Genomic DNA, 24,987 nt, shown 5'->3' with positions numbered 1-24,987 from the left:
GTCATTAACCAGTGTCAAATCCACACCATTTCATATAACAAACTACTCAAATACTAAAACTTTACTTTCTGAAACATTTGAAACGGATCCACTAAACTGTACTTATGCAAATATATCACTTTTTAAGTGATAAACTGCAATAAAAGAGCAATTTTAGGGGATCCCAAACTTTCTCTCTATAACCCAATCACAAGATGCTAGTTACTATCATTGGTTTAAAATACAAACCTGATCAGTCACCTTACATTTATTTATTAAGATTTTTTTTTTGATGTGGATCACTTTTTAAAGTCTTTATTGGATTTGTTACAATGTTGCTTTTGAACTGTGGTGTTGGAGAAGAATCTTGAGAATTCCTTGGACTGCAAGGAGAGCCAACCAGTCAATCCTAAAGGAAGTCAACCCTGAATATTCACCAGAAGCACTGATGCTAAAGCTGAAGCTCCAATACTTCGGCCACCTGTTGCAAAGAGTTGACTCATTGGAAAAGACCCTGGTGCTGGGAAAGATTGAAGGTGGGAGGAAAAGGGGACAACAGAGGATGAGATGGTTGGATGGCATCACCAACTCGATGAACGTGAGTTTGAATAGGCTCTGGGAGTTGGTGATGGACAGGGAAAACTGGAGTGCTGCAGTCCATGGGGTCGCAAAGAATCAGACACAACTGAGCACTGAACTGAACTGAACAATGTTGCTTCTGTTTTACCTTTTGGTTTGGGGGCCATGAGGCATGTGGGATCTTAGCTCCCTGAAAGACAGTGAAGTGAAAGTGTTAGTTGCTCAGTTGTGTCCAACTCTTTGCGACCCCATGGACTGTAGCCCTCCAGGCTCCTCTGTCCATGTGATTCTCTGTGCAAGAATATTGGAGTGGGTTGCCATTCTCTTTCCCAGGGGATCTTCCCAAACCAGGAATTGAATCTGGGTTTCCCACATGGCAGGCAGATTCTTTATCACTGAGCCACCCAGAGATCAAACCCTCACTCCCTGCATTGGAAGCATGGATTCTTTAACTATGAAAACCACCAGGGAAGTCCCTATCACCTTATTTTTAATTCTTCAGTTCTGTCTTCAGCAGATATTTATCCTGTTGTCCTTTCATAATTAATACTGTACTTCCCTTTTCATTCCCCAATACGTCCCAGTTGAGAGGGAAAATTATTTGATCTCCCGTTTTATAGAGCATACATTATGTGCAAACTCTGAAGGAAAATCTGTGATCCAGAAATAAACAAACTTATTGCCCCTGTTGTCATTACTTGACAAAGGTTCAACTAGACATAGCTATGGCTTTTCCAGTAGTCATGTACAGATGTGAGAGGTGGACTATAAAGAAAGATGAGCGCTGAAGAATTGATGCTTTTGTTGGAGAAGCCTCTTGAGAGTCCATTGGACTGCAAGGAAATCAAACCAGTCAATTCTAAAGAAAATCAGTGCCAAATAGTCATTGGAAGGACTGATGCTGAAGTTAAGGTTCCAATACTTTGGCCTCCTGATGCAAAGAATCAAATCATTGGAAAAGACCATGATGCTGGGAAAGATTCAAGGCAGAAGGAGAAGGGGACAACAGTGGATGAGATGGCATCACCAACTTGATGGCCATGAGTTTGAGCAAGCTCCTGGAGTTGGTGTTGGACAGGGAGGCCTGGTGTGCTGCTGTCCATGGGGTCACAAAGAGTCAGATATGAGTTAATGACTGAACTGAACTAATTGGCCCTGTTGATGTTAATCTAACTGAGGGGAAAGAGTTATAAAAAGCACACGGAATTTATAGCATGTTATATAGAAAGGGCAGGAGAAGAGGGTGTTAGAGGATGAGATGGCTGGATGGCATCACTGATGCAATGGACATAACTTGGGCAAACTTTGGGAGATGGTGAGGGATAGGGAGGCCTGGTGCACTGCAGTCCACGGGGTGGCAAAGAGTCAGACATTACTGGGCAATTGAACAGCTACAGCAATTTAGAAATAACTTCCATGAGAATACACAAGGTTTTCTCCAGTCAACACCAGTAGAAATAGAACAACATGTCCTATGTAATTTTAAATTTGGTGGAACACACAGTGAGGAAAGCCAACACAAATAGACGAAACTTTTTTTAACTCTCTTATTTAACCAAGGAAATTTAATGTTATCATTCCAAAATGTAGTCCCTATCAGAATGAAGCACAACATATTATTTTATTCCTTCTGAACTCTGGTAGATCAGCAGTAAAGGATCTGCCTGCAAGGCAGGAGCCGAAGGAGATGTGGGCTGGATCCCTGGGTTGGGAAGATCTCCTGGAGGAGGGCATGGCAACCCACTCCAGTATTCTTGCCTGGAGAATCCCATGGGCAGAGATGCCTGGCAGGATACAGTCCACAGGGTCAAAAAGAGTTGGAAACAACTGAAGCAACTTAGCACACACTTAGCAAGCATGCATGCTCAGTCACTCCATTGTGTCCAACTCCTTGCAACCCTATGGATTGTAGCCTATCAGGCTCCTCTGTTCATGGGATTCTCCAGGCAAGAATACTGAAGTGGGTTGCCATTTCCTTCTCCAGATTTTAACATTACAGCCCATCTAGTTCAAAAGTTAAATTTGATCTGCATAGACATTTTATAAGGTTTCCAATTGTGAGAATGATTCACACAAAGTATTTTTAAGCTTCTTTAATGGGTTTTCTGTCCTAGAATTTGATTCATCTTTCTAGTACAGTTTTAGATTTTGTTTCATGACAGAATTTCTATGTTTACATAATGTTTTGATATACTCTATCAGCAACCCACTCCAGTAGTCTTGCCTGGAAAATTCCATGGACAGAAGAGCCTGGAGGGGTACAGTCCATGGAGTCACAAAGAGTGGGACATGATTCAGTGACTGGGCATGATTCAGTGTGCACACACACACATCAGATATATGAAACTCAAAATTTCTTTCCACTCATACTTTCCACCCCGTCCGACTTACTGGTGAATTTTGGTGAGCTTTGACTTTTAATATAGATCCATATGAAGGAATTTACTATTTTTTATTATCTGAATTTAATTGCAGCAAAAGGAATAATTCCCCCCCTCATTATAAAACTACTCTATCTTTATTTAAAAATAAAGCTATGGGGACATCCCAAGTGATCCAGTGGTTAAGAATCTGCCTTCTAATACAGGGGATGTGATTCGGTCCCTGATCAGGGAACAAGGATCCCACAGGCCACAGTGAAGCGGGCAAGAGTGCAACTAAAACCTGATGCAGCCAAATAATTAAATGAATAAATAAATGTAAAAAAAAAATAAAAATAAAGCTATGTACTTTATTTTTGCTAGAAATGAAATTAAGCCTTTAAGTGATTATGAAGGTGTTGATTCCAGCAGAAGACTGGGTTAAAACTGCAAGATAGCTCAAGAGTATATATTCCAACAAAGCACAGTGTAAACAATACTGAAAAACTCCAAGACAGAGTTAAAAGAGAAGTGGGATGTGATTGAAGCAGGGAGCAAAGGGAATCTGATGAGGAACTGATATCACAGTGAAAATATACACAAAGCATATTACAAATGGGTGAAAGACATCAACCCACACAAACAATTAATTCAAAGGTCTTTAAGCAAAGAAAATACATGGGAAACAATAATGAGTTATACTGTGGTCTAAAAATCAGAGTGAATATTAAAGATTTTAGAGAATACAAAGGTTAAATAAGCAAGAAAATGCTAACTGGGAACGCCTGAATATAAATAAGGTAGAGGTCAACAGAACATCATTTTTAAAATGATCGAAAATCATATTAAATCAGAATTCTATACCCAGCATCAGTATTTCCCCCAATAAAGATGATTTTAAAAACTTAGAGTGAAACATTTAATTGTTAGCAGTCTTGAATTAGACAGACTAGTAGAGTGAGTTGTGAAGTCCAAAGGAAAATAATCTCAGGTTGAAAACCAGGAATGCAGGAAGAAATGAAGGTAAAAGGAAAGAATAATTTAGAAATAAATAAAAATGAATTTTGTTTTATAAAACAATTCTAGAACTATCTCATGGAGATTAAAACACATGTAGATTTAAGATGCATGACAAAAACAATAGAAAAATCAAGAATGTTGAAATGGAACTGAAAGTGTTCTTAGGTTTTAGCATTTGGGAGATGTGATAAAAAGCAATTAACTGTATTATCCTATATTAAATAAATGATTCAGAATTTGACCACTAAAGTAACTGCACATGTTTTGTATAAGATTGCAAGTAATAAGTTTATAGAGGGAAAATGGAATAATCATCATCAGTGAAATAAAGAGAGTAAAGAGGCTGTTTCTGTTTCGGTCAAACGCTCAGGATATCTCAGATTTACCAGTAATTAGGTGAAATGCAAATGTACAGAACATTGAGTTCTTATTAATGACTCTGTAATATAGACTTCGAAGACTTATTAGCAGATTTTTTCAACATTCTTTTATTGATAAACATTTAAACAATCTGTAGTTTTCTCTATGAAAACATAAGCTGTGTGGAAATTTTAGCTTATGAAAGTGTCCAGAACTATTTTTATAGAAGGTATCCATTAAAAAAGAAACATTAAAATGTTGAAAGTGAAAATAACACCCCATTCACAAATGTGTTTAATTTTTCATATAGTATTTTGTATTTTTCAATAGAATCTAGTATTACCAATAGCCCCAAATTCTTGTGTTTGGGGATAAAGACTCAAGACTGTCTCTCTGAAATCCTTATGATTTCAGACATAGGGTGTATTCTCTGGATTGGATTGTCCCCTGATTGGGTTGTCCACTCTCTTACCCTATAAAAAGGAGAGTCAGGGGCAGAAGTTACTGCACTTCCTAGCCAGCTACAGGCTGTCTGCATCTGTCTGCATCTCGGGAGTGGTCAGAGGAAGCTCTGGAAGCTCTTAGAAGATGGAGAAACCTGAACTGGACGGACTTCCAAGCCAGCCTCTTCTGGTAAGTGTGGAATCCATATTGACAGCAAGAGGGTCTATTAAGGTGCTTTTTTTTTTTTTTTCCTTGTGTAAAATCCAAGTTAGAGGAATTTAGTTCTTAAAACAAGATACATTCTTTATTGAAAGTTATTTCCCAAGTGTTAATGTTTCTTAAGAAATATTCAAGATTTTATATAGGCTTGTATATGAAGCTTCCTTGGGATAATGAAAAGTGTGGGTTTTTTAAACCAAAATCCTTGGATAGTGAAAGTAGCATTTGGTCCTAGAGTAGCTAAATCTTTCTCCTCTGTGGACAATTCTTTGCCCACAAAGTGTTTGGTCTTTTTTTCCTCTTTTTTTTTTTCTTTAAATTTCTGTTCTCTGCTTCAAATAGACCTTCCCCAATCTCTTTGTCATCCATCATTGTAGTTAATTTATTTTTCCTATTCTCCCTCCTTACTTTTCTTCCTCCTTCCTCTTTCTCTCTCTGTCTCTCTGTTGGCCTCATTGCCTACCATAGCACTTAATTACACTTAACACTATTATTAGACATTTCTTAGTCTATAGCCTTCTTCTCTCAACAAGATTGAAATAATCTGGGGCAATAACTTGGTTAAGTTAAATTCCAAGTTGTGAGTTTTAGTATACAACTCAGCATATAGTGGCTCCTGTATAAATAGGCAGTTCAGGTCATTTTTCTATCAAACATTCCTTTATATCTTGACTAATGCAAGGAGTAGCACTAATAATAGCAATGGGAATAAAATGAGCTTTATGGTTTCTTTAAAAAAAAAAATCTTCAGAAAACAGAAATGTGAGATTTAAAAGGAAAGGTGGGCTAGTGAGGTTTGCAGTTTAAACAGATTAGTGTGAAGAGTCTTAACCTCAGTGATAATTGATTTTACTCTAGCACAAAATAGATTAATTTATTTTACAACTGTAGTCATGTGAATTTGTTAGAAAAAATTGTAAAGTGTTTTTTTGGAATTGGCATAACATCTCTAAAAATAAGACATCTGAGCACCTTGAAAAGCCAAAACAATAAGTGACTGTATCCATGGAACTATGAAATTTTTCATTATCTTTTCTTCATTGAGTACCCAACTTAGTGAGAAAAGCAATCAAAAAGAAGTAGATAATACTACACATAAATAAATCAAAATTTTAAAAAATTAAGAGACAATGTGAGAAAATTTTTGATATGGCATCAGGAAAGGTCATTCTGTGGAAATGGCATTTTGTAGATTAAATGAAAGGTAGCCAAGAATTCAAAAGTTGAGAATCTTCAAGTGGATTCAGGAAGGCAAATGGATGGTTAATTGGTATGAGTATGGCGTGGTAGGGCATCCAGAATGCCATTCAAGGGTAGATGAGATATTAGTACCAATTAGTGAGTTTAGGGGACATTGAGATAAGGATGAATTATTTGAGAGAAATGATTGGTTCAACATGGGACCTGGTCACTGTGTGCTGAGTCACGAATATTATCACTGATGTGGCTAGGCAGATGGATATTTGGGTTTCAGGGTTGAAGCCAGATCAGTGAATCTGTGAACATTTCTAGTTCATGAAGAATATTTGAAGCCAGGGAAATGGATGCGATTGCCTGGAAGAAGGTGTAGATGTAGAACAGATGGGACAGCAGGACCAAATTCTAAGAGCATTGATCACTAAGTAAAGTAGGAGAGGAGTAGGAGGAGGGGAGGAAGGGGGTAAAAAGGACCGTCTATGGTGGGTAAAAAGGAACTTTATGAAAAGACCCTGATGCTAGGAAAGACTGAAGGCATGAGGAGAAGGGAACGGCAGAGAATGAGATGGTTGGATGGCATCACCCACTCGATGGACATGAATTTGAGCAAGCTCAGGAAGTTGGTGATGGACAGGGAAACCTAGTATGCTACAGTTCATGGGGTCATGGAGTATCAGACATGACTGAGCGACTGAACTGATGAAGAGAATGTGTTTTCTAAGTTACTTTATGAGCAGGAGAATATTTGAGTGAAGACAGGACTTGGGTTTGAGAGCAAAGTATCCGAGGGTTGAGAGACACTTGATCTCATTGGAGATGAGGCATTAAAGGAAAATGAAAACCAGGTGGTTGTGTGTCTTAAAGCAAAGTGAAAAAGATATATCAAAAAGTTTAATGTCTTGGTAGTCAAAGAACCCTGTGAGCTCTTTGTCCAGATGATGTTGGATTCAAGGACACCAGCATGTGTGTGATTGACAGTGACAGAGATGGGAAGAGGAAAAGATCCTCTAAGAATGAAAATTTGGAATTGGTACTGGGTGATGACCTGCAGCTTTCTGTCCTTGACTCCTGTCTGCTTAATGTCCCAGGATTCAGTATGGTGTCTGTACTAGCAGCATTAGCAGCAGTTGGGAATGCTTAGAAATGCAATTTGGTTTTTTTTTTTTTCTATTATATAAATTTATTTATTTTAATTGGAGGCTAATTACTTTATAATATTGTATTGGTTTCTTGTCCCCACCCCAGACTTTCTTGAATTGGCATCCAGAAATCTGAGTTCTATCAACCTTCTGAATAAATGTTATGCACAGAGGAATTTGAGACCCCATTTCTTCAGGGAGTTATCCAAATGTGCTAAGAACATTCTCCATAACTGGCAGTTGTTTCACCCCCCATTTTATTCAAATTTTACATCTCATTTTGTTTTCAAAGAGGCTCAGAAGAAATATGATGCCTGAAGACCTGGAGAAGAGAAGACAGGAACTTTTAGTCAAGGCCAAGCAGAGGCGTCGTGACAGATGTTTACTTCCTCTGAGGCTGACCAGCTGCATTTTCCAGAAGCCAGTCACAAGGATAACCTCTCATCCTGGCAATGTGGTCAGAAGACGTCGATGCGAGGAGACCCTGGAAAAGCCCCAGCAAGCCTTTGCATTCCAGAGACTGCAGGGGCTCCAAGCCTACAGCCCTGAAGGAGACCCTTTCAGGACCATGGACAGCGCAAACGTTTCCGGGATCATTGCTCAGCGTGGTGCCGGTGAATCCCTGGGCCGTGCTGGTGCCTGGTCTCTGCACACCAGCCCTGAGCCCATCCTTGCCCAGTCTTCAGATGCGGCAGAGCTGGACCCAAGGCTGGGGCTCTTTCTCCCACACGCCCTCTGCAGACAACCAGTAACAGATGCAGATATTCGCCGACAGTCTCGGAAAGTGAAGAGAGCAAGGGAGAGATTGACTATGGCCTTGAGGGCAGACAGGCTTGCCAGGGAGGCAGAGAGAGCCAGGAGCCAGAAAAAACGTTCCCGAGAACTGAAAGAAAAATAGGAGTCGATTGTCCTGAGAAAGTTGAGTGGTGTTGTCCCTGGGAAATGGTTCATGTTGGAGGGGCGGGGTAGCAGCCCTCCATTCTACTTGCTGCTTTTAATGTCAACCCTGTTTCTGGACTATGATGCTTTGTTACATTAACTTTGTACTCTATTAAAGTCTTGGTGGACAAAAACAAAAAGTATAATTTTTCTTTAATGGGAGAGATTGGGTTTCATGTGACAAGAGAAAAGATTTGTGCATATCTTTGTACACCTCAATTTCTGTATGTCAGAATTTCTTTACTGAATTCTACAGAGGTAATCTAGCCTGGGGAATTATTTAGTGTTTTTAGTCATAATATTTTCTTGCATTAATTACACTTAAACAAGAAACAATCTATTCTAAAGAGGTTATTTTCTAATATTAAAAATTAATGCTATAAAGTCTGATTAAGCTGGCTTTTACTTCTTGTTTTAACATGAGTTGCCTCCTTTTTTTGTCATTCTTGTGCCAAATGTTAAATCAGACAGATATTTTAATGTAAGTAAATTAGTAATTATGCTATGTATTATGTCCTTGTCTGTTACCTAAATCTTAAGTAGGTATTTTTTTAAAGAATGTGATTTTTTTTTTTAAATGTTATTTGTTTACTTTCTTTTTAGCTGTTCTGGGGCACTGGGTCTTCCATTGCTGCCAGTTGGCTTTCTCTAGTTGTGGAGAGCAGGGGCTACTCTCTGGTTGTAGTGCATGGGTTTCTCATTCCAGTGACTTCTCTTGTTGCAGAGCATGGGCTCTAGATGCATGATTTCAACAGTTCTGGTACTGGGGCTTAGTTGCTCCACAGCATGTGAAATCTTCCCAGACCAGGGGTCGAACTCCTGTCCCCTGCATTGGCAGGTGGATTTTAACCACTGGACCACCGTGGACGTCCTAAGTGGGTATTTTGAAAAATTATTTTTGACCTTTGATTCTTAAGAAGGAACACGTTCTTTGGAAACATTTTCTTCTGAAAATGACTTGCTAGCAAGCTTGTTGCCCTGACCCAGAAATCGGTCCAGAGTCCCTGAAACTTGTCCACCCAACAGGGTTAAGCACATTATCATTTGTAAGTAGTCAAGAATGACATCATTGCTTATTCAATAAGCAATCCATTTTTACTTATAAACACTTCATTCAGTAAACATGATAATTCTTTCCACCGAACCCATAGAAGGTGGAATAAAGGTGTCATGCTACAGAAGTCCCAGGGGGACAGTATCAGGAAGCAAAAGAATGACGTTTTCTGAACTTCCTTGTACAATTTTTATAAAGTTGTTTTATAAGTGGTGGAAAGGGAAGGTTGATGTGGCTCAGACCATAAATAATCCGCCCGCAATACAGGAGACCCCGGTTCAATCCCTGGGTCCAGAAAATCCCCTGGAGAGAGGAATGGCAACTGACTCCAGTGTTCTTGCCTGGAGAATTCCACGGATAGAGGAGCCTGGCGAGCTACAGTCCATGGAGTCACAAAGAGTCAGACACAACTGAAGTGACCAAAACACACAGAATAACAGAAACAGGAAAACAGTGAATAGAGGTGAGCGGTTATGCCTCCTGACAACAGGCTCTGGATTTAACTTAGTAATAAGTCCCTCCTAGAGCCCAGAGCTTTGATGTGGGTCTGAAGCCTCCCCAGATGTACTAAGGCAGATTCCAACTCTTCAGTGTGAACTAGTCTGCATATTCCAACCCCCTTTTGTCCTGGGGTGTCACATGACCCTTTCTGATCCAATAGGTACCAGGCACTTGGCCCTTTAGAGAGCAGGAGGTGGAGCCACGTTTATGCCGGGTTCTTATCTGCCAGTCCTGGGATCTGGGAAATGAAGCTGTGTGAGGTCACCATGTAGGGAGGGCTGTCTGAGTTTGGGGCCACCTGGGAGCATTACATTTAAGGGTGAGCATGGAGAATGGTCAGGACGAGACCTGCCCCCCTCCCACCTATATCTATAGCTGGACATAATTTACTCCCCCACAAGAAGAGTGTGTGTGTGTGTGTGTGTGTGTGTGTGTGTGTGTGTGTGTGTGCGTGCGTGTGTGTTAGTTGCTCATTCCTGTCCGACTCTTTGTGATCCCACGGACTGTAGCCCGCCAGCCTCCTCCATCTATAGGATTCTCCAGGCAAGAAGACTGGAGCGGGTTGTCATTCCCTTCTCCAGGGGATCTTCCCGAAGCCACCAGGAAGTAGTCCTCCCACGAGAAGGGATATGTATGTATGGCTGAGTCACTCTGCTGTGCGAGTGAAATTATCACAGCATTGTTAAAAAAATGAAAAAGTCAAAAGAATTAAAGAAAGGTTTTAATTATTATATGCTGCTGCTAATTATTATATAAGCATATTCAATTTTTTTAAATTAATTTTATTATATTTTATCTATTATTAAATGTGAATGGGATAGGGAGACTCACTCACCCTCTACTCAGTATTCCAATAATAGTAATTTTACTCCCACATCCAGTTAACAGGAGCTAAGTTCATTCCTCTTCTTACGTTATTTTATCTTAGGATAATATGCATGCATGCATGCATGCTCAGTTACTTCAGTTGTGTCTAGCTTTTTGTGACCCTATGGACTGTAGTCCAGCAGGCTCCTCTGTCCACGGGATTTTCCAAGCAAGGATACTGGAGTGAGTTGCCATGCCCTCCTTGGGATCTTCCCAAGCCAGGGATTGAAACTGCATCTCCTGCATTGTAGGTGAATTCTTCAACACTGAGCCACCGGGGAAGCCTTAGGTTAATATAGATTCTGTTAAATTATTTTATCCTAAGGTCTGGAGTGGGGATGGAGAATTTTCATTTCTAAGAAGTTTCCAGGGATGTACAGCACCACACGTTGAGAAGGGGATTCTAGCACATCATGAAGCCCGCATGAGACAAATACAGAAAGGTGAAGGTCATTATCCAGTGCCAAATCCAGATCAATTTATATAATAAACTATTCAAACACTGAACTTTAAATACTGAAACACTGAAAATCCGTTCACTTAACTACATTTATGCAAAGATGTCATCTTTTGAGTGACAAACTGCAACAAATTAGCAGTGACAGCTTAGATTCTACATCCTTTGTCCTTATAATCCAATCATTAGATTCTAATCACTATCACCTGTTTTGTGTGTGTGTTAATTTCTGTGGTACAACAAAGTGAATCGGTTATTTTTATCTATTTTTTTCTGAACTCTCCCCCACCATAAGCTCTTCCCCTACCCCCAGTAACTACACCACAAGATTTACTATGCCAATGTGTTTGTGTTCGCTTCTTTTTACTTTTAATGTTTTAAACTTTATTTTGTATTGCCAATTAACAATGTTGTGATAGTTCAAGGTGCAAAGGGACTAAGCCGTACATATACAGGTATCCATTCTCCCCCAAACTCCCTCCCATCCAGGCTCCCACATAACACTGAGCAGGGTTTCCTGTGCTATACATGCAGTAAGTCTTCGTTCTCATCACTATAATCTGTTTTGTGTGTGAATGTTTCTTTCTGCTGCAAAGCAAAATGAATCAGTTTTTTTTTTAATTTCTTGGAGTATAGTTGGTGTACAATTTTGTGTTACTTTCTGCGGTACAGCAAACCAAATCAGTTATACATGTACACACATCCACTCTTTTTTAGGTTCTTCTCCCATATAGGTCATCATTGTAACCAGATGATCTGTTTTAAATACAAATCTAATCATGTACTTTAACTGGGCAGGCCTTCATTTTTGTCTTCAGCAGATATTTATCCTGTTTCCCTGTCCTAATGATTAACACTACCCTTCTTATTCCCCAGTGTGTTCCAGGTTGGAGAGAAAATTCTTTGGTCACCCTATTTGCAAAGAATCTACTATGTGCAAAGTGGTGGTATAATACCTGTGATCCAGAAATAAACAGATTCACTGCCCCGTTTGACTTAATCTTCATGAGAGGAAAGAGATAATAAGTAGAGCAAAGAATTTATAACTTGTCATATAGAAGCAGAGGGAGAGTGTATGTATTAGAGTTAGTTTCAGCATGTGTGTTTCTTCATTTTTAAATGTTTTAGTGTGTGTTCGTGTACTTGGGCTGCCTGGGGGAGGGGCTGTCTGTGAGAGAGGCTCTTAGGCATTGGAAAAGTTCCTCCAGGTGCACTTTCTTTGAAATTTAATAATGTGTATCAGTCAAGGTTCTCTAGAGAAACGGAACCAATAGGACATAAAGTCTACAGAAGAGGGGAGGTATTTAGGAATTAACCCACATGGTTATAACAGTGAGAAATCCCATAATCTGCTATTTGCAACGTGGAGAAGCAGAGAAGTCAGGGGTGGGACTTCCCTGGTGGTCCAGGGGTTAAGAATCTGCCTCAAAATGCAGGGGATGTGGATTGAACCCCTAGTCGGGGAACTAAGATCCCACATCTTGTGAAGCAAATGAGCCCCTGAACCACAACTAGAGAGTCTGTGTGCCACAAAGAAAGATCCCGCATTCCGCAACTAAGACTAAGACCTGACACAGCCCATTAAATAAATAAACAAATATCTTTTAAAAGTCCATGATAAATAAAAGCAAAACTAAACAAATGGGACCTAATGAAACTTAAAAGCTTCTGCACTACAAAGGAAACTATAAGTAAGGTGAAAAGACAGCCCTCAGATTGGGAGAAAATAATAGCAAATGAAGAAACAGACAAAGGATTAATCTCAAAAATATACAAGCAACTCCTGAAGCTCAATTCCAGAAAAATAAATGACCCAATCAAAAAATGGCCCAAAGAACTAAACAGACATTTCTCCAAAGAAGACATACAGATGGCTAACAAACACATGAAAAGATGCTCAACATCACTCATTATCAGAGAAATGCAAATCAAAACCACAATGAGGTACCATTACACGCCAGTCAGGATGGCTGCTATCCAAAAGTCTACAAGCAATAAATGCTGGAGAGGGTGTGGAGAAAAGGGAACCCTCTTACACTGTTGGTGGGAATGCAAACTAGTACAGCCACTATGGAAAACAGTGTGGAGATTTCTTAAAAAACTGGAAATAGAACTGCCATATGACTCAGCAATCCCACTTCTGGGCATACACACCGAGGAAACCAGATCTGAAAGAGACACGTGCACCCCAATGTTCATCGCAGCACTGTTTATAATAGCCAGGACAAGGAAGCAACCTAGATGCCCATCAGCAGATGAATGGATAAGGAAGCTGTGGTACATATACACCATGGAATATTACTCAGCCATTAAAAAGAATGCATTTGAATCAGTTCTAATGAGATGGACGAAACTGAAGCCCATTATACAGAGTGAAGTAAGCCAGAAAGATAAAGAACATTACAGCATACTAACACATATATATGGAATTTAAAAAGATGGTAATGATAACCCTATATGCAAGACAGAAAAAGAGACACAGATGTACAGAACAGACTATTGGACTCTGTGGGAGAAGATGAGGGGGGGATGTTTCAAAAGAACAGCATGTATATTATCTATGGTGAAACAGATCACTAGCCCAGGTGAGATGCATGAGACGAGTGCTCAGGCCTGGTGCACTGGGAGGACCCAGAGGAGTCGGGTGGAGAGGGAGGTGGGAGGGGGGATCGGGATGCGGAATACGTGTAACTCTATGGCTGATTCGTGTCAATGTATGACAAAACCCACTGAAATGTTGTGAAGTAATTGGCCTCCAACCAATAAAATAAAATTAAAAAAAAAAAAAAGTCCATGATAAGTTTCAATCCAAGTCCGAAGGCCTGAGAACCAGGAGCTCTGAGTCCAAGGGAAGGAAAAGATGGACATTCCCACTCAGGAAGAGAGAGTGGATTCACCTTCCTTCACCTGTTTTTCCATGTGGCCCTCAGCAGATTGAATAACATCCACCTACCCTGAGGAGAGTGGGTCACTTCACTTAGTCTATGGAATCAAATGCTGATCTGTTCCAGAAACATCCTCAAGAACACATCCAGAAATAATAATGAGTCAGCTATCTGGGCTGATCAGCCTTTGGATAGGCGTCCATCCTGCCCCCATCCCCTGAACCCAGGCGCTGGCATCCAAAATAAAGCAAACTTTCCCTTCTTCCAACTGTGCCTCTTTATTGACTTTTGCGCAGTGAGCAGTTACAATTTGATGTACAAAATAAGCTACAAGAATACATTGTACCAACAGGGACTATGACCAATACTTTATAGAGTATAACTTTAAAAATTGTGAATCACTCTACTGTATTATCTGCAAGTTATACAATATTATTCATCAACTATACTTCAAAAGGGCTTCCCCGGTGGCTCAGATGGTAAAGAATCCAGCAGCAGTGCAGGAGACTTGGGTTTGATCCCTGGGTTGGGAAGATCCCCTGGAGAAGGAAATAGCAACCCACTCCAGTGTTCTTGCCTGGAGAATTCCGCATGAATAGAAGAGTCTGGCAGGCTACAGTCCATGGGGTCACAAAGAGTCAGACACGACTGAGCGACTAAGAACAAGCACATACTTCAAAAAAAAAAAAATCTAAAAAAAGAAAGAACCCAAATACTCAAAATGAACCCATAGAAAAAGAAATCACATCTGGTTTACAGAAGCAGAGAATGCATGGACGGAGAAATAGGAGAAAGGTTGTTGAAAGGTACAAATTCTCAGCTTTAAAAAAAGATGCAGGGACTTCCCTGGTGGTCCAGAGGCTAAGACTCTGAGCTCCCAGGGCAGGGGGCCCAGGTTCGATGCCTGCTCAGGGAGCTAGATCCCACATGCTACAACTAAGACCCAGAGCAGCCAAATAAACAAATAAAATTAAAAAAAAAAAAAGATGCAAAAGGGGTACTGAGTAACGTGATGATTGCAGTTAAAGTTGCCGTTCACTACAATGCTGAAGAAATGTGTTCAGAGAGTGAATCCTAAGACTCTCATCACACCAAAAAAAGACTTAAAAAAAACCAAAACATTTTGAGATGTTGAATGTTAAATAAAGGGCTTCCCTGGTGGTTCAGATGGTAAAGAATCTGCCTGCAATGTGGGAGGCCAGGGTTTGATCCCTGGGTTGGGAAGATCCCCTGGAGGAGGGCATGGCTACCCACTCCAGTATTATGTTAACTAAAATCACTGTGGTAATCATTTCATGATATAGATGTCACATACACTTCAAACATATACAGTAGCAGCAATTTTAAACTTTAAAAATTACCTGGAATAATGGAATTGTATAACTCTTCCATCAAAAGAAAACTGTATTAGTACTATATGTCAATGATATGAAATTAGAAAAAAACTGTTAAAAAAGATAAAAATTAAAAGTGCAAAAGAGTATAAGTGAAAGAGGACAAACCACAAGTGCTTTTTTCCTTTAGAATTATTTTATTAAATCATAAATGTACAACTGCTTCATATAATAGTTCTATATGCTAAAATTTAAGGAATAATGTTATTAATAAGTTTCATTACAGCATACTTCCAAAAGTTTTTCAAAAACAGAAAAATCTTGCAAAAGACTTTTTAAAATGTAACATTTTACAAAGAAACGTTAACAATTTACAAACATTTAACAAAATGTTTAATGTTAAACAAAATTTAACATTATCAAAGATGTGACGCTTCTACACTCTGACAAAGATCACTAGAAAAAGACAAGCTAAGAAACTGCCTCAAAGGCATTTTCCATAGTTTTTCCTCTGCAGGAAGGCAATATTCTTAAATAATTCAATTCATTCACAAATGGCTCTCTGCACCTGCTTTCTGTTTTCTGCCACATCCCTGTATGTTTACTCATAACCTGAAGCTGCCCAGTTACCTCTGGGCATCCTCTACTATTTAGACAGTGAAGCCCAGGGCAAAGAGGAAGAAGCTCAGTTTCGGCTTCGCCCTCCCAATCCCCACATCCCCCACTGCCTCCTGGACCAGAGTTTCCTTCACCATATTGAGCCCTCAAGTTTCTGCTACCAAAGTTTCCATTCCTCGACTGTAATTAGATTGCTGCTGATAATTTCCAAAGTCATTGTTAATTCCACTTCTACAATTTCCTCCTTCATAGCTGCCATGACCACCTCTGCAGCCCCAATCATGGTTGCCAGATGTGGGGCTTTCAGCACATCTGCCGGACAGACCCTCTGTCTCTCCCTTCTTCAGCCCCGTGATCAGCACCCCTAAATCTAGGACCATTTCCATATGCATCAGATCCTCCCCAGAAGTTACTTTCTCATCCTGATGCTAGTCCCAAATCGCTACCACCACCAGGATAAACTCCCAAACCAAAGGGGCCTCCTCCTCCACTTCTAGAACCTTAGACTTGCTGCAGTTCCCATGTTAACAAAGCCATTGTGACTTCTGCACGATGACCACTGATGGTATGGTTTTTTGGCAACACAGTCTTGTCCACAGAATCAAGGTCATCAAAAGTCACAAATCCAAAGCCTCTTTTCTTGCCAGACTGTCTATCAGTAATGATCTCAATGGTACCATTTTTCCATATTTTTCAAAGTAATCTCTAAGATGATGTTCCTCAGTATCTTGTTGAATACCAACAAACAGCTTCTTCAGTGTCCAAAGGACACCCCGCTGTCCAGATGCTGCTCTTGGGACACATGTTTGGGTTCAAGCACTCTGCTGTCAACGGAATGGGATCCTGTGGACATTTCATCCACCTCGGTCATGGATGGAAAGGTGACAAAACTGCATTGCCTTGATCTTTGGCTGGAAGGATCCCTCAGGACCACACAGTCTGTAAGCTCTCCCCACTGCTGGTAACAGTTCCTCCGACTTTCTTCTGTGGTTTCAAAGTTCAAAACACCAATAAAGAGTTTATTAATTTGTTCGGCTTCTCTCTTTTGCCTCTTCAAAGCAATGGATTTCTCGGTTTTCTCCATCAGACTGGGTTGCTTCAGTCAGATTTTCTATAGCTGAGGGAGATGAGAGAGATCTCAGAGATGAATGCAGACTGGACATGTCCCAGCCCTGTGGTAAGAACCTGTGTTGCCCCAGGAGAATACCTCTAGGAGCACATCCACCGTGACCGGGGAATGCTGCCATGGCCTCTCAGCTCCTGCCGTCCGTGAATCAATCCTGAGTACTTTTCCATCTTCCTGCAAAATATTATTTGAACAGAGTGAGTTTTCCATACCCAGACATCAAATATTGCATTTTCTCTTTTAGTCTTCCAATTGTGAACTGTATATGTATTATCATCTCTTCATTTTATGTTAATTCTCTCACTAAATTGGATACCCAACGAAGGGAAGAGTAATGTGGACTCTAGTGATTTACACTGGCATATATACTTACTCACTTTACCCTTAGAAGGGGCTCAAGATACAAGAGTACTAGAGTGGGTTGCCATTGCCTTCTCCAATCCATTTAAGACTTTAAATCATAAAAATCTACTTAAAATGTAAACCTAATCAGTGCACACATTCTTTTAAAATCCATAATTTCTGTTTCAGAGGGTGTTTTTAGAGGGAGAAAATAAAAATACCTTAATCCTCTTGCCCTGCCATAATTACTAACACCACCCCTTTCAACACCCAATATTCCTCAGTTTGGAATGAAAATCACTTGATCCTCATGTTTACATGAGCACCTATCACATGCCAAGTTGTGGACAAAGATCCATAATTCAGAATTTCACTGAACAAAGTCATCACCCCAATTTATTTGAATCCTGATAAAAGTTTTTTTTTTTAAACTCTAATCCTTGGTTCATCCAAAGCAATTACTTTACACAACAAAGAACAACCACAACATTATCTAAAAAGCTACAAATTTACAAAACCCAAAACAGAAAATGAATAGTCCTGACTGTACAATAAAAGCCAAAAAAGCAATGTACACATTGCTGAGGTAACCTGCAGGGCAATGAATAGCACGCAACTGCCCTGGCTAGGGGTGGTTTCCTGATGACCCAGCAGAGCTGGCTTGAAACTTACCAATTTCAGAGAAAGGGAGGGTGTGTGTGTGTGTGTGTGTGTGTGTGTGAAACTTACCAATTTCAGAGAAAGGGAGGGTGTGTGTGTGTGTGTGTGTGTGTGTGTGTGTGTGTGTGTGTACTTACCAATTTCAGAGGAAGGAAGGGAGGGTGTGTTTGTGGGGGGGCACATAATGTTTGTGGGGGGGCACATAACACGGGGTACTGACCCTAGAGGTCAGAAGAGGACCCAAGCAGGGGTGCAGGGCCAGGCTAACAGGGATGACATCACTGCTGGACTCTGCCAGCCAACAGGTTAGGGCAGGACCAGGCCACCGGATCGGCCCAGGTCGTCTGGGACGTGGAAAAATGTGCTCCCAGGCCGGGGCTGTCTGTCCGTCTGAAGCCCCCTGCTCATCCCTGCTGGCTTTGCCAGCTACATGACTCCCAGGAACTTAGAAACTGGGAAGTTTTCCAGCCAGAACACTGGAGGGCATCTTCATAAGCACAACCCCAAACCAGCAACACCCCTGCAGCCGGAGCTCTGCTGCTCAGGGGCACCTGTCGACTGCTGCCCTCACCTTCGGAAGGAGCTGGAGCTGGAGCCGCTCCAGGGACAGGGACGGCGGGGGGTGCGGGGTCGCGGGCGCTCGGGGGATCTGCCCCAAGGGGAACGCGACCTGCTCCTCCTCAGCCTGCGCCACGTGGAGAGCGGTGGCAGCATTCTCCGGGGAGGGCTCAGTCGCCTGGGGGGTGGCTGAGGCCGGGGGGCCAGCACGGCTGTGGCCGTGATCCGCCGGCCGTCGATTTGCCCTCCGTCCATGTGCTTGAGCGCCTTCGCAGCCTCTTCCGGATTCTCGAACTCCACGTAGGCGTGGCCTTGAGACGGATGCGCGCGCATCCTTTCTCCGGGCAGGTCGATCTCTCTAACTCTCCCGAAGGTGGAGAATATCTCCCGGATGTGCTCCCTGGTCACCTTCAGGGTGAGCCTCGCGACGTGCACTTTGGTGGGCTTAGGGGCGGGGCTGCGCCTTCTCCTTTCCTTCTCGTCTAGTCTGGGTGGTTTGGGTTTGGAACCGGACCGCCGCCTGTGGTCTCGGGGGCGCCAAGGCCTTGAAGAGCCGGGTGAGCTGCTGGAGCTGGAGCTGCGGGACCCACTGGAGCGTCCCGAGCGGCCGGATGCTGAGGGCGAGCTGGAGCCGCGGCTGGAGCCCGCGCGGGACAGCGCCGGCGAACTGCTGCTACCGCCCGAGGCCCTGCGCCGCTTCCGAGCTTTATCCCTGCCGCGGTCCTTCTCGCCGGACTGCTGGGTAGCGCCTGAATCTTTACAGCGATCCGCGGACTGCTCCTCAGAGCGCTCTGTGCCTGGGATGGGAGACGGCGTCATCTCGTCTCCGCGCTCCTCAGCCTCAGGAGAGAAAGGGATTAATAGATTAAAGGCTGTTTCCTACAGTGTGAAGTACAAGAGTGTTGTGATAATCAATAAGGCCATCACAGCGACAGAGAAAGAGGGAGATATGGAGGAAGAAAAGTAAGAAGAAAGAAAAAATAATGACAGTTGTTGATTAAGATATTGGGGAAGGGCAACCCTGTAGCTCGGTACAGAATCTGTCTGCAATGCAGGAGACCTGGGTTCGATCCCTTGGTCGGGAAGATCCTCTGGCGAAGGGAATGGCAATCCACTCCAGTATTCTTGCCTGGAGAATCCCATGGACAGAGGAGCCTGGCGGGCCACAGTCCATGGGGTCGCAAAGAGTTGGACACGACTGAGCGACCAGCCATAGCCGTTTAACTTGATGACACATATGGATCAGAGAACTGAATTTTTTAAAAAACATTTTATTGTTTACTAAATATTCCCAGAAATACAAGAGCCAGTGATGTACTAGATTATTTTTATCACAACAGCAAAGCAGGTTCCAGGTTTTTTTAGATAGCATTAAATGTACAAATTGAGCTTCCCTCGTGGCTCAAACGGCAAAGAATCTACCTGCCGTGCAGTAGACATTGCCTGCGTGCTAAGTCGCTTCAGTGGTGTCCAACTCTTTGCAACCTTATGGACTGTAGGCTGCCAGGCTCCTCTGTCCATGAAATTTTCCAGGCAAGACTACTGGAGTGGATTGCCATGCCCCACTCCAGGGGATCTCCCAGACCCAGGGATTGAACCGGTGTCGCTTAAGCCTCATGTATGGGGAGGCGGGTTCTCTACCACTAGCACCACCTGGGAAGCAGTAGACATTAAACAAAGAAGTATAGGAACATCAAAATACACAAAGGTAATGGATTAATTTGGAAGAGAAATGAGATAAAGTTAGACATAGCCTCAGAGGATATCTCAGGTAGAGAAATCAAACAGTGAGAAAAAAGTAAATAGGACACTGTAAAATAACTTTTAAAAGTCACCTTGACCTTGCTGTGAGTGGTATAGGCAAGTCACAGACATAATCCTTACCCCAAGTCCTTGCACCTCCCCTCATCACCAAGGCCCATGGATGTCCAATCTTTACTGTCTTCCTTGCAGCTCATGGCCACCACAAGGGAAAGTAAACCACGAAGGGCAGACCCTGTGCTGATGTATCCGATAGATGGCCTGGAACATTCTCTCTTCTTCCATCTTACAAATAGGACAGTCTAGTCTTTGTAGCTCAGTTAGTTCAGAAAGCAATCTCATTTCCTTTCATGGGAGCACTGCCTCCTCAGCCCACATTAGAAGCACTATTAATAGGAAGAGAAAGAAATCTGAAACCCAATTTTGGGCAGTATGAACCCATTCTGGCTACGGGGTCATCCTAGGCCTCTGCCTATATTAAGGACCCTCCCGTCAAGTCTCAGAAAGCTTCCCCACCCAACCAGGGACAGGCTAGACCAGTGGTTCTCAGAGCACATCCTTAGACTGTGAGCAGGTGAACCAGTGGTTCTCCGAGTGTGTCCTTAGAGCAGCAGCAGCGCCTGGGGACTTACTAGAAATGGAGAGTCTCAGGCCTCGCTCCCAGATGTGATGAATCAGAAACTCTGGGATGGAGCAGCAATCAAAGAGCTAAAAAGAAAGAAAAATAAAAACCAAGAAAGATAAACTTGTGGGTAAAACATTTTTCAGAGAGAACTATTTAAATAGAGCCCAGGCAAATATTACCTCTACTTCATAGGGATTTTGTTTAGAAAAAAACTCTGGCTAATTATCCCAAGAAAGCTTCATATGCAAACCTATACAAAACCTTGAATATTTCTTAATTCTAACACCAAAGAAATAACTTTCAGTAAGGTAACATTTTAAGAGCTATTTGCTTAATTAAAGATTGTACAAAAAGTAAAAGTATATAGATGGGCATCAGTATGGATTCCATACTCACCAGGAGAGACCGGCTTGGAAATCTGGTCAATTCAGGTTCCCCCAGTTCTAAGAGCTGTTCACTGACCACTCCTGGGGTGCAGACAGCCAGTGCCTCAATGGAAAGTCTGACTTCTGCCTCTGCCTCTCCTTTTATAGGGGAAGAAGGTGGATAACCCAATCAGTGGACAATCCAATCAGTGGGTGCACCCTCTCAGATCCAAGGTATTGGAGACATTCCTAAATCTGTGCCCACAAAACACAAGAATTTGAGGCTATTGACACAGTCAGATACTATTGTAAATGAAAAAACTCAGAGTTCAGACAAATACTGCTTCTACTTCATAGTGATCTTGTTTGTTTTTTTAAATCTGGCTAATTATCCCAAGAAAGCTTCATACAAAAACCTATACAAAACCTTGAATATTTCTTAATACTAACACCAAAGAAATAACTTTCAGTAAGGTAACTTTTCATTTTAAAAGCTACTGTTGGCTAAAATAAAGAGATTTTAGAAAAGATAAATGTAGATGTGTACTGTTTTGCCATCAGTATCAATTCCATGCTCACCAGAAAAGGCCAACTTGGAAATCTGGTCTGTGCAGGATCCCGCAATTTCAAGAGCTGTCCTCTGACCACTCCTGAGATGCAGTCAGCCTGTGGCTCACTGGAAAGTCCACTAACTTCTGTCTCTGATTTTCCTTTAATAGGGGAAGAGAGTAGACAATCCAATCAGGGGATAACCCAATCTCCAGAGAACACACTGTCTTTCAGATCCAAGTCATTGAAGAGATTCCTAAATCTATGCACACAAACACAAGAATTTGAGGTGACTGACACCATCAGATACTATTGTAGATGAAAAAAACTCAACAGGTATGTGCCTGGTTAGGTATTTGCAGTTCCTACCAACATTATAATGTTTTCTTTCCCTCAACTGGGATACATTCTACAAAAATAAGAGTGGAAGTTTCTTTCTGCACTACTTAGTAGCTTTAGAAGGACCAGGATTCCAGGTCTGCTTTACAGTTCACAACCTGCCTTAGCAACAGTGTAGATCTTCCTTTCCCTAAGAGAACACTGTGCCTGGAATGTCTTTACTATACCTTGTAACAAACACCAATCTACCTAATGCACCAGAGAAGATGCAGAGAGTCATTTTGTGAATCCATCAGATTATTTTAGAGCATTACCTTACTGTGGGAGCTTCCCAGGTGGTGCAGTAGTAAAGAATCCACCTGTCCATACAGGAGACCCAAAACTTGAGGGTTCCATCCCTGGGTTGGGAAGATCCCCTGGGGAAAGAAATGGCAACCCAATCCAGTATTCTTGCTAGAAAATTCCGTGGACAGAGGAGCCTGGCAGACTATAGTCCATGGGATCTGAAAGAGTTGGACATAACTGAGTGTGTGGTGCGCACACACACACACACACATACATTGTGAACTTACTGACTGGATATGCAGGAAAACGGAAAGGACAGAACCAGAGATAAAGTTGTGGTTTCCAGCCAAGTGGCTGAGCAGATGAAGTGCCTTTTAAAGCAAAGAGGAAGTCAGGAGAGGTGGCAAGTACAATCTTAAGCAATGCGGGTGGGGGTGGGAGTTAGGGTCCAACCCCTCCACAGAGTTGAGAATTTGGAGCTAACTCCACAGTCGGCATCCATGGTTCCACAACTGCACATTCAAACAACGGTCACTGAGTCCAAACTTGATCTGATGGCCATGAAACAGGCCAGTTAATGGAGAAACTAGGTGCTGCGGCAAGGAGCGCAACTTTATTTGGAAAACTGGTGACCGAGAAGACGGAGGACTAATGTCTCAAAATAGCCATCTTATCTGGGTCTGAATGCCAGGTTCTTTTATAGAACAGAGATAGGGGAGGTGAGGAAGCAAAGTAAAATGGCCTTTAATCCTGCAAATATCTTCTGGTATAGTCTCAGGGAGGAGATATGTTAACTTCTTCCTTCCTGCCATTCACAAGTGGACAGGGTCCTGAACTAAGGTACTTTGGATTAATACTCAGGCAGAGGGCTGGAGGCAGGATAAACAGTATCTTTTTAGTGAACAAAAAGGATACAGTTATAGAATAGCTTCCCATTGGTTTTGTATAAATAGTGTCCTTTTAGTAAACAAAAGCAACCAGAAGAAAAGTTAAGGGTTAAAGTAAAAGAAATAGATCCAACATGAAGTCAGTTCTTCCCTGTAACACAACCACAGGTTGTGTAGTACTGTAGTATACATTTATTTTTTTAAAAATAGGCTTATAAGAGGACCCATACAGTTCAAACTTGCACTGTTCAAGGGTCAACTGTAGAGACTATGAAAGATTATCAGTTCTATTTTGGGTAGAGTGTTGGTGAAAGTTGCAGAAAACTGGTAGTAGGTATCTTGACTATAGCACAGAATGAAACTAGAGCCAAATGGAAATGTAGGTTTAAGATGCGATGCCACCAAAATAAAAGAGGGAAGAGAAAGAAGGAGAGTGGTACACCTTTATGTTTAAGAGAAGAGAAAGGACTCAAGGGGTAAAGGAGTTTCACAAGGGAGTGAATTAAGAGTGGCAGATATTATTGAAATGGAAGATGAGGACTGAGAAAACAGCCTTTCCTCTGTCCTCGGAATTTTCCAGGCAAGAATACTGGATCGGTTTGCCATTTCGTCCACCAGGGGATCTTCCCAACCCAGGGATTGAACCCCTGTCACTTGTGTCTCCTGCATTGGCAAAAGGATTCTTTACCACTGTGCCCTCTGGGAAAGCTCTTTTGAGTTTATACAACCTCCAGAAGAACAGCACCCCAGCTCTGCAAGGTATTTCCCCCCAGAGGACACTGACCCTCAGGTCTCCAAAGCCCACTGCACTGTTGTATCAGGTCAGCTGCTTCAGGGTGGCCAGGGGGAAGGAAGGACAGTGAATTCCAAAAGTGTTTGCTCATTGCCACATTTCATTTCCTGTGCAGTGAGTTCCTTCATCAGAAGCAGTGTGTGGGGGACACCAGCACGATAGATAAGACATTTAGGAACATTGCCTGCAGGGAAGGGAAATCTGTGTCCAGGGTGAATGTCTGCCCCAAAAGAAGGAAGAACTGCCCCTTCAATAACCAAATTTGTCCAAATTACCCCTGACACTCAGGGCTGATCATCCCAGGGATTGGTCCGATCCCGAGGACCCTGCCTTGGATCTCATTATGAATGAAAAATGCCCACCTCACCTTCCTTTGCTACTTTACTCAATGCAATTTGTTGAAATATCTGTCTCTTCCCCACTAAATGAGCCTGTCAGTCTTATTGAAGTTCACCTGACCAGATATTGGAGGGAGTTTGTTGTTTCTTTGTTGTTGTTCTTTTACCAGGGCTCTAGGCTTTATCTCAATTTTATTTACTCCAGTACCACACTGTTTAATTACTTTGGTGTAACCCTTTAGGGTATTTTGGGATCAGGAGGTTTCATACCTTCAACTTTGATCTGCTCTTTCAGGATTCTTTTGGTTATGCAGGGTGCCTGAGCTTTCAAAACAAATGGTGGGATACATTTTTCTATTTCCACAAAAATGTCATTGGAAGTTCAGTAAAGGTTGCATTAAGTCTGT

At 41.9% G+C, this 24,987-nt stretch overlaps 2 protein-coding genes and 1 pseudogene across 2 annotated transcripts; 1 reads left to right on the top strand and 2 right to left on the bottom strand.

Annotated features, from left to right (window-relative positions):
* The first annotated feature begins 7,607 nt into the window (after positions 1 to 7,607).
* LOC136156712 (putative methyl-CpG-binding domain protein 3-like 3) lies at positions 7,608 to 8,195 on the top strand. The gene has a single exon (XM_065919109.1). The coding sequence runs from the start codon at positions 7,608 to 7,610 to the stop codon at positions 8,193 to 8,195; it is 588 nt and encodes a 195-aa protein (XP_065775181.1).
* An 8,258-nt stretch (positions 8,196 to 16,453) lies between these two features.
* Positions 16,454 to 17,036, bottom strand: LOC136156696 (heterogeneous nuclear ribonucleoproteins A2/B1 pseudogene; annotated as a pseudogene).
* Positions 17,037 to 17,161: 125 nt separating this feature from the next.
* On the bottom strand, positions 17,162 to 19,457 carry LOC136155770 (RNA-binding protein with serine-rich domain 1-like). The gene is made up of 2 exons (XM_065917855.1): positions 18,652 to 19,457; positions 17,162 to 17,252 (listed from the first exon to the last, which is right to left on the bottom strand). The coding sequence occupies exons 1-2, from the start codon at positions 19,455 to 19,457 to the stop codon at positions 17,162 to 17,164; spliced, it is 897 nt and encodes a 298-aa protein (XP_065773927.1).
* Positions 19,458 to 24,987: the final 5,530 nt, after the last annotated feature.

Source organism: Muntiacus reevesi, chromosome 1 (genome assembly GCF_963930625.1).
Source record: "Muntiacus reevesi chromosome 1, mMunRee1.1, whole genome shotgun sequence".
Taxonomy (NCBI): Eukaryota; Metazoa; Chordata; class Mammalia; order Artiodactyla; family Cervidae; genus Muntiacus; species Muntiacus reevesi.
The sequence above is the reverse complement of the archived record's forward strand: the minus strand, read 5'-3'. Positions and strand labels throughout refer to the sequence as shown.